The 18,291-nt window shown below is 35.8% G+C and overlaps 2 protein-coding genes and 1 long non-coding RNA gene across 8 annotated transcripts in view; 1 reads left to right on the top strand and 2 right to left on the bottom strand.

Annotated features, from left to right (window-relative positions):
- Positions 1–1,125: 1,125 nt before the first annotated feature.
- Positions 1,126–13,643, bottom strand: LOC126865417 (sortilin-related receptor-like). 2 transcript variants are annotated; one of them, XR_007689528.1, is made up of 11 exons: positions 13,354–13,643; positions 11,081–11,347; positions 10,777–10,938; positions 10,433–10,696; positions 10,078–10,343; positions 5,740–9,998; positions 5,402–5,655; positions 4,785–5,262; positions 4,257–4,466; positions 4,022–4,142; positions 1,126–3,834 (listed from the first exon to the last, which is right to left on the bottom strand). XR_007689528.1 is itself a non-coding variant. In XM_050617876.1 (10 exons), exons 1-10 carry the CDS (start codon positions 13,612–13,614, stop codon positions 4,081–4,083), a joined length of 6,483 nt encoding a protein of 2,160 aa, XP_050473833.1. In that variant the 5' UTR covers positions 13,615–13,642; the 3' UTR covers positions 1,126–4,080. The 2 variants fall into 2 exon arrangements, 1 of the variants encoding a protein (XP_050473833.1); XM_050617876.1 differs by having other exon boundaries at positions 1,126–4,142; positions 13,354–13,642.
- LOC126865449 (uncharacterized) lies at positions 13,644–17,631 on the top strand. The gene is made up of 2 exons (XR_007689531.1): positions 13,644–13,780; positions 13,966–17,631. It is a non-coding gene; the product is annotated as an uncharacterized LOC126865449 (long non-coding RNA).
- LOC126865415 (spectrin beta chain) overlaps positions 15,324–18,291 on the bottom strand; it is a 40,309-nt gene continuing 37,341 nt past the window's right edge. For all 5 annotated transcript variants that reach the window (XM_050617869.1, XM_050617870.1, XM_050617872.1 and 2 more), the window contains one exon: positions 15,324–17,786. In XM_050617869.1, coding sequence (XP_050473826.1) covers positions 17,783–17,786 — 4 coding nt within the window. In that variant the 3' untranslated portion in view covers positions 15,324–17,782. The remainder of the gene's footprint in view (positions 17,787–18,291) is intronic.

Here is an 18,291-nt window from a genome sequence, read left to right as displayed (position 1 = left end):
CATTATTTCCTTATAAAACGAAAGAAACTTTTCGGACGACCTAATAGTTGCTGTATCTGGGAGGATGGGACGAGGAGAAACATCTGCTAGCGCCGATTTATATTTGCTTTTATTTTATCTTTGAAATCACACGTGTATACGAGTTTCGTGAAAGTTCGAAGCTGATCGAAGATGAAATTGCTTCTTGGATAAATCGAAGCAGTCTTTAATGCGGGCTCTTATATCACCTCTATCGGATTTTCCAACTTTTTTTAAATAATAATTCTAGATAGACGTTCTATTAATAATGTCAGAAGCGAATGATCACGCGATAAGATTGGTATTATGAAATACGATTTGTATTTTAATGACTTGTAGTTTAATCAAAATTAGATAATTCCAGGATAAACATCGTATGGTGGGTTCAGAGTAGTAAAAATTAATTAACAAAAATTAATCGAGTAGATACTTGTATGTATTGTATTCTTCTTAGAATGTCATTCTTGACACACGGGTAAGTAATTAGGTTCTTCTTGTAATTTCTTTTGTACACGAAATAGTACACTGAAACTGACGTTTCGTTAATTCAAGAAACATGTATTGTAGTTTCTTTACTGATTTTGGTAATTTCATCGTTTCCGGCTGAAATGGAGAACGGAAGTTTGGCCGGAGAGTTTGACAATCGGCGGAAACGTTACCACTTCGTCTCATTGCCAAAAAAAGTAGAGCGACGACAACCTCGTTTCACAAATTACCCGAGAAACAGTCCTCAGATAGAAATGTCTGTATCGAAAATTATTTCTTCGTTTCCCTATTGATAGATATTAATTTACTTGAGATATTAAGACGCAGAACGATTTTAATTATTATTAGCGATGATCGTTGAAAACATAGTAAGAAATGTATACAGTAAAAGAGTTCTTAATATTCGATAATAGAAATTTTTTAATAATTTCTTTTCTCCGTCAGTGTATTTTAAATTGTCCGTTCTATTGGAGATAACAAAGAAATGAAATGAACGGTGATTGCCACGTGTAAAAACCGAGAACATCAAAATTTCACATCTTTTAGAATTTAATATCATCCTTTGTTTGTTTTGGATGGAAAGGAATAATGGTATAAAATTAATAAAGATTATGATAATCATATGCCTTAAATTCATTTATTTACACGCAAATATATTATATGTATACGGATAGATATTTATATATTATGTATATATCACTGTTATATTCCTATATAACCCTTGAGATTTACACGTACAACCTACGTTTCTTTCGACATCCTCGCTCTCGCGAAATGTTTCGCTCTCCACTCTTTTGTTTCGCGTCACGTATGTTGTCGCAGCAAACGAACGAGAACAAAATTTGCTGGAATCCTTTTTCTTTTTTTAATCTCGAAGCACTCGGTCCGGCAATCTTTCGTCGTTTTACACAGTGATATATCCTTTTTTTGTCTTTTTACTTAATCGTCTTTTATTGTTGCTTAGAAATGCTTAATCGATCACCGAACGAATATCATAGCCAAGACGGATAATATAAAAAACATGGAGAATATCTCTTTCAAAAATGACACGTATTCGAAAAGGCCATGGCTGTAAAATCATTTCGCAAACTCGATAAAGGCTAACAATAGCGAGTTTAGAATATAAAATATTGTCGTGTTACGATTACGAAAATTTTCAGAACAGTGCACTTGAGATTAATGTAAACGGACCTCGATTAACACAAACCTTGATTTTTGTGTGTTTACAATAGATAGAATGGATCTCGATAGTATTGCTAGAACACTTCTTGTTCACATGGGCCTAAGTGATGACGAGTAGCTTATCCACGTGTTTCGCGTCTTGTCTCTGTTGAGCATTAAATCATCAAAGAATCGTTTGAGAAAAGATTCAATGCAAAGTCTTCTTGTAAAATGATCCGGGAGAATTTCGTAAAAAGAATTCTGCACAGGATGTGAAAAGAGGTAATGTTAAATCTATTAAATCTTCATATTACTAATAAGATTGAAAAATATTAAATTAATGTTAAATTTCATATTAATATTGTTATTGATACTATAATATTAACAACACTATAATATTATTAATGATATCATGCTTCATAAAAATAAGATTACTACTTGTTAAAAAATATAACGATGAAATTATCGATTTAATAATGCTGTTCGCTACTGATTTCTTAATTTCTAAACTACCTTCTTCCAACACTCTGTGCACCAGACAAAAGTCGATCTTAATCTCACTTTTGAAAAATTATACAGTGTTCACAGATTCATATCATTGGAATAAAATATGAAATTTACTTAAGACAACCTCGAAAATTTTAAAAATGACAAGCTTGCGTGCTTATACTAAACCTTCGGCTTCATCGCGTAAAAAAGCCGAACATGTTTTTAAGATACGTATTTTCTCTCTTCTCTCACACTTTCTCTCTCTCTCTCTCTCTCTCTCTCTCTCTCGCACGCTCTCTCGCTCTCTCTCTCTCTCTCTCTCTCTTTCTCTCTTTTTAGCTGATCGAGTAACAAGTATTCGTTATTTACAAATCTATGATAGCACAGGTAATTTCATAATCGTGCTACCATGACTTCCGTTTACATAACATCTCCTCTAAAAAAAATAGTTAAAAATAAGCAGCACATATTTCGAGTTTCACATGCATCTAATAGTGCCATCTATAACCCTGCCTGCCTTGTAACGATCCAAACTGGCTTCTCTTTACTTCTTTTTCTTTCTTTTCATCGGACTATAGCGACCAAATAGAGTATACGAGTTACATTAAAGTCACAATTGTTTAAAAGTAAATGCTTCTCAATCACAAATTTGTTTAATGCGAAGACACAACCATTTTTATTCTTATTCTTTTCGTCTTTCTATTTTTTGTCTTTTCTATCGCTAACGGAACTTTCACCATCGTCACAAGCTTTTGTCCTGACTGTTTTGTAAACGTATACGATCATATTATATTAGTCATCACTATGAACAAGCTCATTCGTGTTAACGTCGTGTGTATACAAAGAGAAGAAAAAGGATTTATTACAAAACAGCGGAGCTAATAACGAGTATTTCAAATGCGAAAGTAGCCTCTGATTTTGTTACATAGTTGCTGTATGATTTCGTTATAAAAGTAGCCTCTAATTTTCTGACATTAATTGCTGTATAATGGGACAAAATATTTTGCGTTGATTGAGAGACTGGAACTCCGCGTTTTAGAAAACGAGCCTTACACGATGTTATGTCATAGAAGATAAGGAAAAGTAACGCAAATCATATAATAAAAGCATTGATCAAATCATGAAACGATTTTCTCTCATTATACATATAGTACAAATCCAATAGTAAACGTCATATATGGCATCTTTCGAAAAAGCTTAAAATTGTTGGGCAGTTGGTACAAAATATTTCCGATATATACAAATTCTCTTTCATTTTTTTCTACCTCTTTCTCGTCATTTCTTACTCTCACATTTTTTTGTCTTACCTTTATATAGATATTAAACAAACAACAGTTCCCATCTTTATCTTACGGCCCACCGGTATGACGTAAACTTAATCATCCGTATACTTAATCAAATCTATGTATATAACATGTACACGTATAATAGTACTCTACAAACAGAGGGTCGTGTGATATTTTTTTCCCACGTTATAGTCACAAACCTTTCATGTAAGTGTTCCGAAGAGCTCTCGATCAATCTTGGTTTACTTTCTACGAGTATAGATTGTGTACATGTGTGTATATATGTGTGTGTATGTCAGTCTTGAGCCACTTTCATAAAAGCTTTCTACTTTTATGACCAGGTCGTCTCTTATCTCGAACTTTTTCGTATCAATAGTGTGTTGGCACATTTCTCCTAATATGTAATTATTATATATACTTATATTTTATATATATATATGTATATATATATAATACGAATTCTATATATATATATATAATATATATTCTATATATATATATATAATATATTCTATATATTATATATTCTATATATATATATTATATATATTATATATATATATATAGAGGGTGTAATGTACCTGTTTATACTTCGTAGTGTGAGCGTGTTATGTTGTTATGTGTGATACTTTTCGCGAGCTTATGCTATTACTAATGGCTCATCATCGGAGAAGCCTCGGATCACGGGACTGTCTTCTTCTTCTGAAATTACAAAAATTGGAAATTTTGAAAATCTTACATTTTCTTAGATAAATATTATCAACAGTTTAAATTATACTGCATTAAATTATACTATCAAATGTATTGTAGACTCACCTAAGCCGTCTGTGGTACCGGGGAAGGTGGCCTGCCCGCGTCTAGTGTCGTAGTGGCTATTAGCAAATTGCGTGAAACTATTGGGTAATCTTCTGTGTCTAATGATAAAGTATGCCAACGCAGTTCCCAAAGCAAGGATCAGAAAAAATGTTGTTATCGCATACGAAATAATGTTAGCCGTATCTATAGTCACTGGTAACGATGATACTTCTAAAAAGATTAATTTCTTGTTAATTACATTAAATTGCTTAAAATTAAATTAATTAAACCAATATTTGTTAGATAATTTTTTGGTAATTATATAATAACAGTGACACCTCGCCGATATTGAATAAGTCATTTAAAATATGATAATGATATGAAATGAATATATTACAAACCGAATACAGCAACATATTTTGACACTCGGCGAAATCGGTGAGGTGTCCCATATTGTAAATATCACAATTTTTAAGCTTGTATATAAAAGTAAAATTTACGGTAATTTGTTATTGAAATCAACGACTATAACTATATTCAGATAATTACCCGCGCTATGTACGGTGCTAAACACTTCGCTCAAAGGACTCTGGTAGCCTTCCTCAGTGACTAAACGAATAGCAAACGAGTAAATGGTATCCGGTTTCACATCTTTGTATATGTACGGTGGCTGATCGCTTTTATATATCTTGGCGATCGAATCGTTCATTACGTGTGATCCTTCCACCACCAAAACCTCGTAATGATACTTCTCGTCTCTCATAGCATCTGGTAAATCGTGTTCTTGCCAGTAAACAACAAAGCGCTGCTCATCATACAGAACCTTCACTTGATGAGGAGGTGGAATGTCTGGTGCCGTGTAGAAAACCGGTTGACTGGGTAGAGCGTTCTCGACATCCGTGGATATCGTTATTTGATACTTGCCGCCGTGTTTAATCGAGTTGAATGTATGCTTCATAACAGATTCGTTCGTTGCTGGCAAAGTCACTACAAAATGCTTTTTGAGCGTCGATTCTGTTACGGTGATCTGTAATTTTAAAAGTAGTAACTTTTAAACAAACGAATACTTAGGTACTAAATTAATTTTACGATATAGCAAGAATATTCTTTCGGTTCAAGGGAAAGATATAATGCAATAATTCATATCGTTGAAATTTCTTATTCACCGTATATCTAATTGGCTCGTCGATGTTAGGACAACTTGCGCTCCAGGAAATAATTATGGTATCAAGCCTCTCTGTTGGAGTAACTTTTAGTTTCTTTGGCGGAGCCCGTTGATTGAAATGTGTGAATACCGAGACTGGTTGACTCAATGGCCCAGCGCCATAATCTCCGTTCACGCCCACCGCAAACACGTAAGACTCACAGGCTTCCAGTTCTTTGATAGTCGCTGACAGGTTTGTCGTTAAATACCTATATTCTGAAAATACAGTTAATTTTCAACAAATGAATTAAATAATTGCCGATCGTTCCATGTTTACGATTTACATTACAAGGCTATTACTTTGGAAAAATTCCTTCATTTTCACTGCATAATGAATTCCATACTGCCACTTAATTTTCCTGGTGCTTTTAGGCGGATCCCAAGTAAGCTTTACCGACGTTCCGTGCGGTTTCACTAATTGCGCAACCAGGTTCGTGACAGTCGGCAAAGGAGTGCCCTCCGTGGTCGCAGTAACAGTCTTTGTCTTGCCAACGTAGTTCTTCCTCTTGGCACCGACTTCAAAACTATACATAGTTCCTGGAGCCAGTTTCAGTATCTCCACGCGATTCTCCGTCTTGATAGTCGGCGGTAGTACAGGGTATTTCGTCGGACCTCTCGGAGTAATGACATAGGAAACATCTTTCATCTTCTTCCATGACAGAGTCACTGAGTGATTGGTGACCGCCTCCACTTTAAGATCCTCAATATTGTCGATATTAGTGGATCCATCAAAGATTAAAGTTGCCACGTTAGACGAGGCAGACTCTCGTTCCTTATTCTTTGCTATTACCCAGAATGAATAATTCTTTCCTGCCTCGAATGGCATGTCTAATAAAGCGGAAGTCTTTTGCCTGAAGAATCGTACAGGTGGTATAGGTGGCGTTACGAATCCTTCGTAACCGGTAATAGGTCCATTCGGATGCAGAGGTGGTTTCCAGGTGACCTCTACAGTGGTTCCATTTTTTTGAGTCACGGTGACGTTCCAAGGTTCTGATGGGACACCTTCACCCGTTGTGGCGATTAAATATTTGGCTGGCGGGAATGACGTGGCTTGGCCCTTTATTCTAACGTGAACTGTCATGTTGTAACGAGTATATGGTTTAAGATTGTTAAATTGATACTCCATTTCTTCGATCCAGTGGCTAGCATTGGTCCAATTCGCTCCAGGTACAGCGTACGCTATCGAAGGTAGGAACTCGAAGCTGACGTTGGTGGGCAATGGCATCCACCAATATAAGAACAAGCTGGTAGCAGTGACCGATCGCTCGTCCACTCCCATCACAAGCACCTGGTAAACACGAGAACTATTCTTCTCGCAATTGCTCTCGTCGAAACCATCCACGCAATCTTGTTTACCATCGCAGTACGATGCCAGAGGGAAGCATCGTATCTCGTCGCAGGGGAACAAACCAAAGAAACAAGATGGCGTGGCTGCCGGGCTGGAGTGTTGTTCTCCGGAGCAACCTAACTCGTCACTACCATCTGGACATTCCTCCACGCCGTTACAAACGCTCCTTATGGGAATACATGCACCGTCCATACGACACATGAATTGATCCTCTCTGCAGGAAGGCTGATCACTGTCCCCACAGTGCAGTTCATCCTCGCCGGAAGTACAATCACTGGAGCCATCGCAAACCCACGAATCTTGTATACAATCGCCATTTAAGCACTGGAACTGATGTTCCCGACAGACCTTAGCCTGTTCCGTAGGATATACCACCGTCCATTCCTCAACATCCTCGTTACCACAACCCATTTCATCCGAGTCGTCTCCACAGTCGTCTACGCTGTCACATTTCCACCAGTATGGCACGCACTTCTTGTTATTACACATAAACATCCAATTATTGCAAGCGCTGTTAGGGAGAATTGGTGCCAGTGACGGTGGTTGCTGAGTGGTACAGTTAACCTCGTCAGACCCATCGGCGCAGTCTTTGTCCCCGTCGCAAAGCCATGAACTGTATATGCAACGGTATTTAGTATGCGACACATTGCACGTGAACTGCCACTGTTCGCAGACCATCTCGCTACATTCATTCTCGTCTTCTCCGTTTTCACAGTCTGGTTCACCATCGCATTTCCAACTAGCTGGTATACAACCTCCATCCTTTTTGCAAAGGAACTCGTCGGATCTACATGTGCCGGGGAATACCTTCTTGCTACAGTTCTTCTCATCGGAACCGTCTCGGCAATCGTTCTCATTGTCGCAGCGCCATCTGTGTGATATGCATCTACCGTTTGCGCACCTGAACTGTGATTCCGTACATTGTGGATAGTTGCAATTCATTTCGTCTTTACCATCCTTACAGTCGTGATCGAAGTCGCAGACCCAGTGCTTCGAGATACATCTGTTGTCATCACACTCAAAGTTTGGCGTACACGTGGTGTGTTGTGACGTGCAACCGAGCTCGTCCGAATTGTCTCCACAATCATTGTCCCGATCGCACCGCCACGATGATGGAATACATACGTCATTAGCGCAAGCGAATTGATTTGGGGCACACGTACTGGCTACTCTGGGACACGTGGAATTGGCAAACGGGGTGATTCCTCCTGGGCACATACACTTGCCATCGATCATTTCCATCCCATCAGGACAAAGACAGACATAACCACCATGAGGTGCTCCGACACAAATGTGCGAGCAAGTATTATTAACGCAAGCGTTGGTGCCTTGCTGAATGCTGTGCGCGAATACTTTGAGGTCCATCAGACCAGGCAATTGACCTATGATAGAAGTGATGCCGAAACCATGATCTTTATCTGCGACGAATATCATAGATTGCTTCCAATCATCCCAATACATGTTGTCCTTGAATACTGCTATAGCGAACGGATGTGACACTTTGTCACTTTTAGAGATCACTTTCTTGAATTTCTTTCCATCGAAGTCGCTAGATCCGATGTAATCCTGCCTGGCGTCCACCCAGTAGATCCGTTCTGCTATGTGATCGATAGTTATTCCATTTGGCCATTCGACGTTTGGTTCCACAAACAGTCTCTTCACATCCGTTCCATCCAGATTGGCTCTCGATACAGAAGCATTTCCCGGAGCCCAATCGGTCCAAAACATATACCCATTCATTGGATGAACAGCTATTCCTCTGGGTTTCTGCAAGTTGTTGGGTCCTAGGATGGTCCTTCGCATTCTTCCCATGGTAGAAATGTCTGTCCTGATCACCTGAATCCTCATTTTAACGCCATCAACGATATACAGGAGATTAGAGACCCAATCGAGAGCCATTCCTTCTATGGAACTTAAATCCGTTTCTACTAGAATTTCGGGAAAACTTACACCATCTTGGAAACATTGTCTACCCACAGTGTCGTTGACAATATCCGCCCAGTACAGACAATTGTTCCTCATGTCGAACTCGATCGCTATAACGTTCTTTAAATCGTGAATAGGTAGTGTTACCAATTTCTCGTCTAATAAATTGATTCGCGAAATATGCTCACGTTGAGCTACCAATAAGAATCCAGGTTTTTCCTCTATAGGGCATGGAATCTCGTCCGGCTCGAAATTTCGCGCTAAACCACCTATGCATTCATCATCGGCCATCTTTACATAACCCTTTGTTCGATTATAAAATGCGCCAGGTTCACAGGTACTCGGTACAGCATAAGGGTCATAGAGAGTCATGGTTTTATCTCTGATACAGTGATAAGGAATTCCAGTTCGTACGAAGCCAAAGTCGCATTGATAATCGTTAATATCGCATCCACATATTTCCGTCTTTATTGGTCGATCATAATCCATCCCCGTGTAACAATTAGCTTTCAATGCTCTTCTTTGATAGACCTCTTTCCGGCCTAACACGCAAGCCATCACCGGTTCATCCGTACTCGTCGGCGACCAGAATTTAAAATCATCCTTGGTACAATCTCTTTCGAACACGTTCCTCAGATCAACCTTGATTATTAGCCACTGGTGCTGGCCACTACCTGAACCGAACATCGTGAAAACTGTAGTATTTTCCCCTGGTTCGGTCATCAGTCCGTATACGCGCAACATTTTCTGATTGAATTCGTACGACTGCCAGGTCTCCCCTTCGTCAATAGAGTAAGAAATGTCTCTGGTTTCTCCGCGTGACTTGAAGTACTTAACGGCTACCAACAGACCACCATGGTCTCCCATGTTAAAAAAGTAGTAGTCCTTGAGGACCTGTTTCCAAGTAAGCCCAGCATCTCTCGATACATACAGAGCAGGGTGACCTTTGAGATTTGGCCCTATCACTCCTGTAGCCATTATAATACCAGGAGCAGACTTCGAACTCATAATAGATACCGATCTTGTCACGGGATATAGCTGACTGAAACGTTGGCTCAACTGCAACGAACAATTTTTACCGCAGTGTATGTAGAAACCTTCATGATTGGCAGCAGGTGGTTTTATACTGTTCCATGTCGCGCCATGATCGAATGTTATCACGGAAACTAAATGCTCGAGTCCAATAGATCCTGATGTTGGTGCTCCTTTTACTTGCGACGCTATATAAATGCCGCGGAGACCTTCTACTTTGTACAGATCGGTAAATGTTTCATCCGCTACGTCACTGGAAAAAATTACATACGAATTGGTCATTCGTTCCTTATCCTTCTAATTGTTTGCTTGAAATAAATTGAGATAATTACTTTAACCAACTGTCTTTCCAGGTACTGTTCGGGAAAAACGTAAAAATTCCCTCGAGAGATAATATGAACGTAGCCATCTTCTCATCTATAATTTCTGATATATAAAGATTGACATGCGTTTCATCGTGAGAAGCCGTAACAAAAACTCTGTTATGTGAAACATCGACGACATGATAATTCTTAATTGGCAAAGGCGTATTAAACTCGGCCTTGACGAAGCTAAAGTTCTTGTAAGATACGAAAAGATCCAGATGTTCCGTTCCGTTCTGCGAAGCAAAAATTTTGTTTATTCGCAATGTATATCTGGTCAAGATATATACCGGATAAAATTTTATAAGCTTGATTTATTACGTGCCTTTATTTTCTTTGAAGTAGCAAATCTATAGTCTCCTCTAATTTGAAAATCTTCCACTTCTGAGATAATCACTGTCGACGGTCCGATTAAGCGAGTCACTGAGTCTTTTAGCAAATTATTCTGCAAATCAATCTGGTAAACGGTGTTTCTTCCATCAGAATGCATGCGTTCGATTATCAAAGCCGGTGCAGGCGACCAAAAGAATGCTTTCACGTAAGGACGCAATATCATCCACGTGAAACCAGTGTTCGATGATAACCATAGCTGAAACCAATATAATAGAAACATAGGAATCATTTTTCTAAACTGAAAATTACTTTTAATGGAAGAATATCAAAACTTACATTGGGCACAGGACTGACTTTGTCCAAAGCAAGGACAATATCAACGTCCATTTCATAAAACGAGATTTCACTAGGATGAAACCGTACTCGCACCTTATTTATCATTTCTCCATTATCTGGTGTAATGAAAAGTAACTTGTGTGTACTGTCCACAAAGATACACTGGAAAAAAACGTTGAATCATGTTAAAACGATAAAATGAGTGAAATGGAAATGGAATAAACTAGAATAATAATAAAATAATTACGAGCTCTTCGACTATAAATGAAAATTGGAAGATAATACTAATGAAATATGAGCTTACAAATCTGTAATATTTTGGATGATTGGTAAACTTGTCCAGGGTAGCATACTGATCATCTCCAATTCGAAATTTTTCAGTTATATTGACAAACGTGTCGCCATAATTATAACTTATATACACAGCACTAGGATTAGTAGGTGTTGGAGCTGTGCTGCTCTGCAATTTCATCACCGGTGTACTGTCCCTTGCCAAGCATATTATCACATTGGATCTTTCTCCTACCCAGTGAACTATCAACTGTTGATGGGAATCATTTAATGCATTGATCTGCGGAAAAAAGAAAAAGTTGAAACATTAATTCCAAACGTGAAGTTATCAGAGATATCATCAGTCACAACATAGATAAAGATAAGGATGAACTGAAAAGTACAAGTATGATATGGAGGAAAACATTGCACTAACGTGTTTATATACATACGTTGATTCGTATAAATATAAAAAAATGTAGTACAAAATTTATTTTGCACTCAGTGAAGATTGAATGAATGTCAAATGTATTAGTTATTGCACTTCGTGGAAAATGTTTGCGTACTCCTTACTGTGAAAATACATACAGGAAAATTTTTACGATCTAACGATTCTAATAATGAACTATGGATTACCTAATATATTAGCATGACGTGATAGACAAGCGGTGAATATCGTTAATTTATTACGACGAATTGTACAATAAAATTTTGAACCACAGAGATATCGTCAGCTCGCATCGTAAGCTCTAAAATGTACGAAGTAATTTTTTATTTTTCTCTTCCCCCGGACTTAAATAACTTCAAGGATTTCTGCAGTGTGATTACATTACACATGTGAAAAAAAGTGAAAGGAATTTCTGAAAAATCGTTGGCAATATTTATTCACTAATTTAACATCTATTCTGTACATATTACTTATCATAAAATATTTCTTTGCGGACAAAATATTTATTTAGCTTCATTTTGAAATAATTTCAATTAACGTAAATAATTAACATAATGAATTATGTATTAGAACATATATAAATGTAAAAAGAATGTTACTTTTCCTTTTTTCAATTCATTACAAAATTCCAGATTAGAAAGCTCGGGTTTTATTATAATTGTTATTCTGTTAAGTAATTGAATCCCTAGATGGAGTTCGTAGTAAAAGATAAATAATACGAGTTACGAGCTAATACGAGTGACTAATGCCGTAATCTTTGTTAATATAGTTTAATTTATCAACTTAACTGACTAATATAATACATATGTATTCTTTTGTTGTCATCCACTCAAATACTTTAGTCTGTAATCTTATTTTGGATTTAATTGCATTCGCTGGAATGACACGTATTACCTATGAGTAGCTGACACACGCTGCTTATACACTATGTATCATCAGAACATTTCATATTTGTTAATATAAACGTCTGTCCTTGAGGGAAAATAAAACTGCGCTATTTCATTTCATTTATCACGCCGTATATTTCGTGAAAATATATATAATAATTTCGAATAGGTTTTACGTAAAACCCGTACGAAAAATAGTTTCGAGAAAAGAAGTCAAAGTACACTTCTATCGAATTCAATAATTATCGAATAAGATAAGACGAGCCACTACAAACAAAGAAAAAAGAATTGTGGCCAGTTGTAATAACAATGATTTCTACGATTTCGATTTAGCTAAATATAGAACGCTACTAGGTATTCTTTTCGTCGGACAACCTTATTTCCAATTCATGAGCACACAATATGATAAATATGAAACATGTCATTGATTTCAATTGGAGTAATTCGTCAGTAGGCACTGTTCGTTCAGCTGACACGATACAAGACGAACAAAAGACCGTGGTTTTTCGATAACAAACACTGGAATGCTTTATTTGAAATATGGGTTTCGGTCGATCGCTAAAAAGGAAATAGAAAAATGAAAAATGGAGGAAAAAGATGAGAATCCATCGCAGAAAATAAAGGAGACGGATAGAGCGGTTACTGACCTCTGCGTGTCAATAACAGAACAACCATGACGCGTTACTCCGTTTCGTCAAGATTGATTAAATTTAGTCCGGAAGGGACATAATACGGCAATTACGTTCTCCGCTGTTGAAAGCACAAAGGCAGCGCTATGTATACCGGCCTTATTAGCTGCCGCATAAAATTCTAAAAACGCACCTTATCGGCGAGTAACAAGTATGCACAAGGAATGATAAGAGAACAAAAACAACCTAACTTATGCGGGAAATAAATCGATGGCATTGCCGATGCGCGAACTGGATCAAAAGAAACAGATTGTTGGTAAAATATTAAAATATAATATCGTACCTTCGTTGTGATGTTTGGATTGTTATTTGGAAATAGCGGAACATCCCTGCGCGTTCGACTAGCTGACGTTTCCCTGACATCGGAATAATCATCCCGATTTATGACAAGAGGCTGCCTATAACCATAAGATTCATAGTCCTCGGTAATGTGAAGGGTTTTCGCTTTTTCACCGAATCTCTGTCCGTTATTAAAACTCGTTAACAACATAAAATGTAAAATAAATGCGGAATAATAGAAGACCGAAGTCGTCCGGCCGGCCATCTTGCTCAGACTGACTTTCTTTAATCATGGCATGTACAAATATATATAACTAGATATACAGGGTGTCTCGAGCAACTGGACCAGACTATAATTCTGAAATAATGGAGGGTAGAAAAAAAGTTTCATTAGGTAAAATTAAGTAGTTTCGAGTGAATCACGACCTGATGTAAGTATTTACACATCTACTGTGAAAGTTGAGTAGTTTTGAAAACTGTAAGGTTATCCCTATTTTTTTAAAATGGAACTTAAAGTTTTGTATATTTTAGTCGATGAATTTGTTTTATTCCGTATAAAGAGTGTATTATATTAGTCGTGTGTAATATAATTATCTTAAAAAATATTTCGTTTCAGTTTCATGAAATTCATCATATGAAAGAGAAGGAAATAAATTAGAATAAACATAAGGTTACTGCGTCACATCTTTCCTTGTCATTCGTACAGTCAGTTCTGCACTTCAGAATTAAAGTTAAAATGTTTTCTAAGCTAATAAATTTTCGACGTAAGCATCATAATACTCTCTAAAAAAATGTTTCTATTTCCTAGGGGGTCAGAGTTGTAGTTTGACCTCGTTGCATGAAACACCTTATATATACGTATATATATATATTATATATTACGACAATGTGTGTATTTATGTAGAGTATATCAAGATGAAGAACTGCATGTCTAATATAATGCGTCTTAACGCGCATGCGTGCTTCGTCATTTGTATATTTATCTTTAAACAGAATGATCTCGAAAGTTTTTGCAAGGTAAGAATTCATAATATTAGATTAAGGTAAAAATTAGAAAAAAAAGTAATATCTTCAAGTTCTTTTAAATTTTGTACAATTCCATCTTCTGTATAATAAATAAAACCTGCAATAAGGAAGATGTCGCGCATTGAAGACGCAACCATACCTCGTGACGATTATTGATTGCGTTTTGGAACACGCTTAAGTTTAAATTGTTTGGTAACAATTTTTAAAAATCATTGAAGATATTGTTAACGCACTATTTTGAATAACAACAGTATTTTTATCAATGCATCTAATTTGTGTAAATTAATAAATATAATAGTTATATTCAAAATAATTACAATTACAAACAATTAAAACGTAATTAAGACACTCGTAAAGTTTACTGGCTACAAATTAATATTATTCAAATATAAATTGGAGCATAATTGTCAACGTAGTTATCAATGGGAAAAAAGGTTCGTAATAAAATTGAAAGTCATCATTGGGGAAGTAAGTACTTTTATCGGTGACTCTCAAATGTATGTAATAATAAAACTACATTAGATAATGACTATCATTTCCTGGCGACACCATCAAGGTCTCCCTCTGCTCTCGGCACATCTATTCAAGCAGAGCGTATGATTAAAAAAAAGTTTTTTTACATTTCTAATTACTAAATACGTAAATAGAATACGAAATATATGTACAGCGAATAATAAAATTTCTGTCATATTTTCAACTGTAATAATTTTGTAACTTTGTACTTCATAAAAAATTTATCTCACAAAAACAACAAATTTTTAAAGTTGAAATTGACCCAAACAAAGATACAAAGATTTAAAGCTTATATTGTCTAAGATAAAATGGTATTATAAAATTATAATCTTGCCTTCCTTCTTATCTTATTAATCTCTAATCTAAAAATCTTATCAGGATTCATGGACGAGGATGGAAATACTCTTAGGATTTCGTGCAACTATAATTATTAGATAGTTTTACAATTATTATATATTTTCTATTATAATCATTTTTATTTCTTATAATTTACTGTTCTTCGTTATCTCGTATTTATATTTATATATATATTTATATTTATATATAAAACACATAGCTATGAAATATTAAGTTGTGTGTAGTGTAGCAATGCGACTCCAAATAGTTTAAAAAATATCCACTAAATGCACATGCATTAAACTAGAAAAAAGCGAACAGTGTCATCGATTTCATTGTATGTTTCTTTCTTCTTTTGATTAAGATCGTTAATTACTGCGTTTCGTTCTTCTTGCCTAGGCGTATACTGCGTTACTCATGATCGTATGTACAAATTAGTGAAGCGCACAGTACAATATATAGTAAAAAAGATGAGACGTTTTACAAACGTATTCCCAACATGTGCTACTCAGAGGTATCGTCGAGAGAAATATGATTATTACCACGTCAAGAAAAAGTGCATTCCAAGAAAAATGGAACAAGTCGACGTCGATTGAAATGAGTCGCATTGTAAATGGACAACATCTGAACAGAAAAGAGGGCGAGAGCTTTTAGTAAAAATGAATAGTTCTTAAATAATCGTCACTGAAAAAGATGGTCAAAAACGCGGTTCTTAAGTTTCAACCTTAAACCATTCTTACACTCTATATGAAACAAAAAACAACCGTGATAAATATTTAAAAATGTCAAAAGATAAGACAAAAGGAAAATAATAAAGAATACGAAAGTTAACAATCGCGTAAATCGCAACGTGAATACGATATCAGTTAATATCAAGCGAGACGCTTCAAATGGAATCGATACCATTCCCGATTCTTCTCGTTGATAAAAGCTCGCTTGATAAAAACTGCATCTCACACGCAGAAACATGTATAAAGAACAATTAAATATTATCTCTTCGTTCTATTCTTAATTTCGTCGAATTGTGATATTTTGGGATCGTATATAAGAGGAAACTCTTAAAATTATTAAACAATGTGTGTTCCATTTCTTTTTTTTTATAATCCTCCAATGCGTATTCCCTTAGGGCGTAGCATATATTTAACAATTTTTTAAAAGCTAATTTATATTTATATTTATATATAATATTTATATATTTATTTATATATTTATATATGTATTATGTCCCAAGTTAGTGTGCCGCTTAAATATATATATGGCAGTCATCGAAACGCAAACGAATCGTTTGCGGAGAAACGCGAAATTAAAAAAAAAAGAGGTGCTGGGCGAGAGAAAGTGTATATACCGGTGTACAGACCTTACAAATGAACACGTGCATCGATTGAGCTGCTTAAATTGATAAAACAGGGCAGATATCGTGAATTAAAGAACAACGTTTCTTTCCTTCTTAAGACGAGAGCAACAACGCGTATCAAGTTACTGCACAAGCTCTAATAAGAGTTTCTTCTAAAATAGAAACATTATAGCACTCTAAGCTGCTACAAATTTTTATCTACGTAGTATAAAAAGGGCTAGAAGATACTTTTCAATTAAACGAGAGTTATATCTCATAAGGCATTGCTTCTCGAGTTCCTCTTCAACAGCGAACGTCTGTTCAAAAATGGCATTTACGCGACTCGTAGAAACATAGAAAATTGTTCGAAGCAATATTAGCAAATACATACTGTAAAAAATAGATCACTTATCGAGCTACGTTTCACTGCTGTTATTCGATTCGTTACGTGTCATTGCTTGAAAATGTGATCTACTGGCTTATCCAGAACAGTCTGAATTAATTTTATAATCGAATTCTTATCTGACTTATAATATGCAGAACTTTTGCAGTAACTGATATCAACTATGATATCAACTAAATATTACAGACAAACGAAGGATCGCCTTGGCTACATTGTAAAATAATATCAAAACGCAAGATACGCCCACGTATTAAATTACAAAATCTAAAACTTGTACTCAGTAGTTCACTATGCGAGTATGCGAGAAAGATGGGCAATCAATTTTGACAATTAATATCCATGTTCAAGTAAACTCGATCACGCTAACGTGGGACATCGAATGTTTGTATGTGTTTGTGTGTCACTTTCTCAACTAGCGATATATTGCAAAGTGTCCGAAAATTCCTTGAAGAAACTAAAAAAAACGCAATTAAAGACTTCAAATGGCCTACACGCGCGTGAAATGTTTTAAATACATACAGACAGCTGCTTAAATATTTTCTATTAGTTTCTTTTTTTTTTCTTCGTGATGAATAGTTATCGAAGATGGTAGGCATTTTTCGTAAAATCGACACGGATCTTATAATAAGTCGAGTCTTCCTTCGATTTTGTTTCTTTCTCGTTTTTTTTTTTTCCAAACACCATGTCCGCGTGTATGTCTCCTAATTCTTACAATCAGCGCTGCCTTTTTATTTATTTGTTAACCACGTAGAGCGACGAAACATTTCTTTTAAACTGTGTGTGTTGTGCTGAGCGGCTTATACCGAACTTCACTGCTCCAGTTTAGCTGAAAATTGGCAAACAAAGCAAACATTAAATTAAAAAATGTTAACGCGTATTACGTAGAAGGCATGTGTGCGTAGTGTTTCTTTGGAAAACAATGGTAATTTCTTATCCACGAGGCGTAGAGCTAAATTAGTCTTATCTCTCTTTCTATAGTTTATAAAATTGTCAATAAAAACAAATTCTTAAACAACTTTTTAAGATTTCTATAAATTGAAATGAAAAAGAAAAAATATATATATCAAGATTTAAGTTTCCTTTTAAACTAGCGAACTTCATCTAAAAAGATATTCCTTAAATAACATTTAGAATATTATTACATATTTTTTCGATGGTAAACTAAAGTATACAAAATTAAAGATCGTACCGCTCTAGCCTCTTTAAAATTTAATACGCACGATATTGAGCAAGAATGCGTATCAAGTATCCATAAGGAAATATAGCGCAGCCTGTTTTTTACCTTTCCACTTTTTTGAATGTTTAGTCTTCAAATCTGCTTTGAAATATAA

This window comes from Bombus huntii, chromosome 5, assembly GCF_024542735.1.
Source record: "Bombus huntii isolate Logan2020A chromosome 5, iyBomHunt1.1, whole genome shotgun sequence".
Classification (NCBI taxonomy): domain Eukaryota; kingdom Metazoa; phylum Arthropoda; class Insecta; order Hymenoptera; family Apidae; genus Bombus; species Bombus huntii.
The sequence above is the reverse complement of the archived record's forward strand: the minus strand, read 5'-3'. Positions and strand labels throughout refer to the sequence as shown.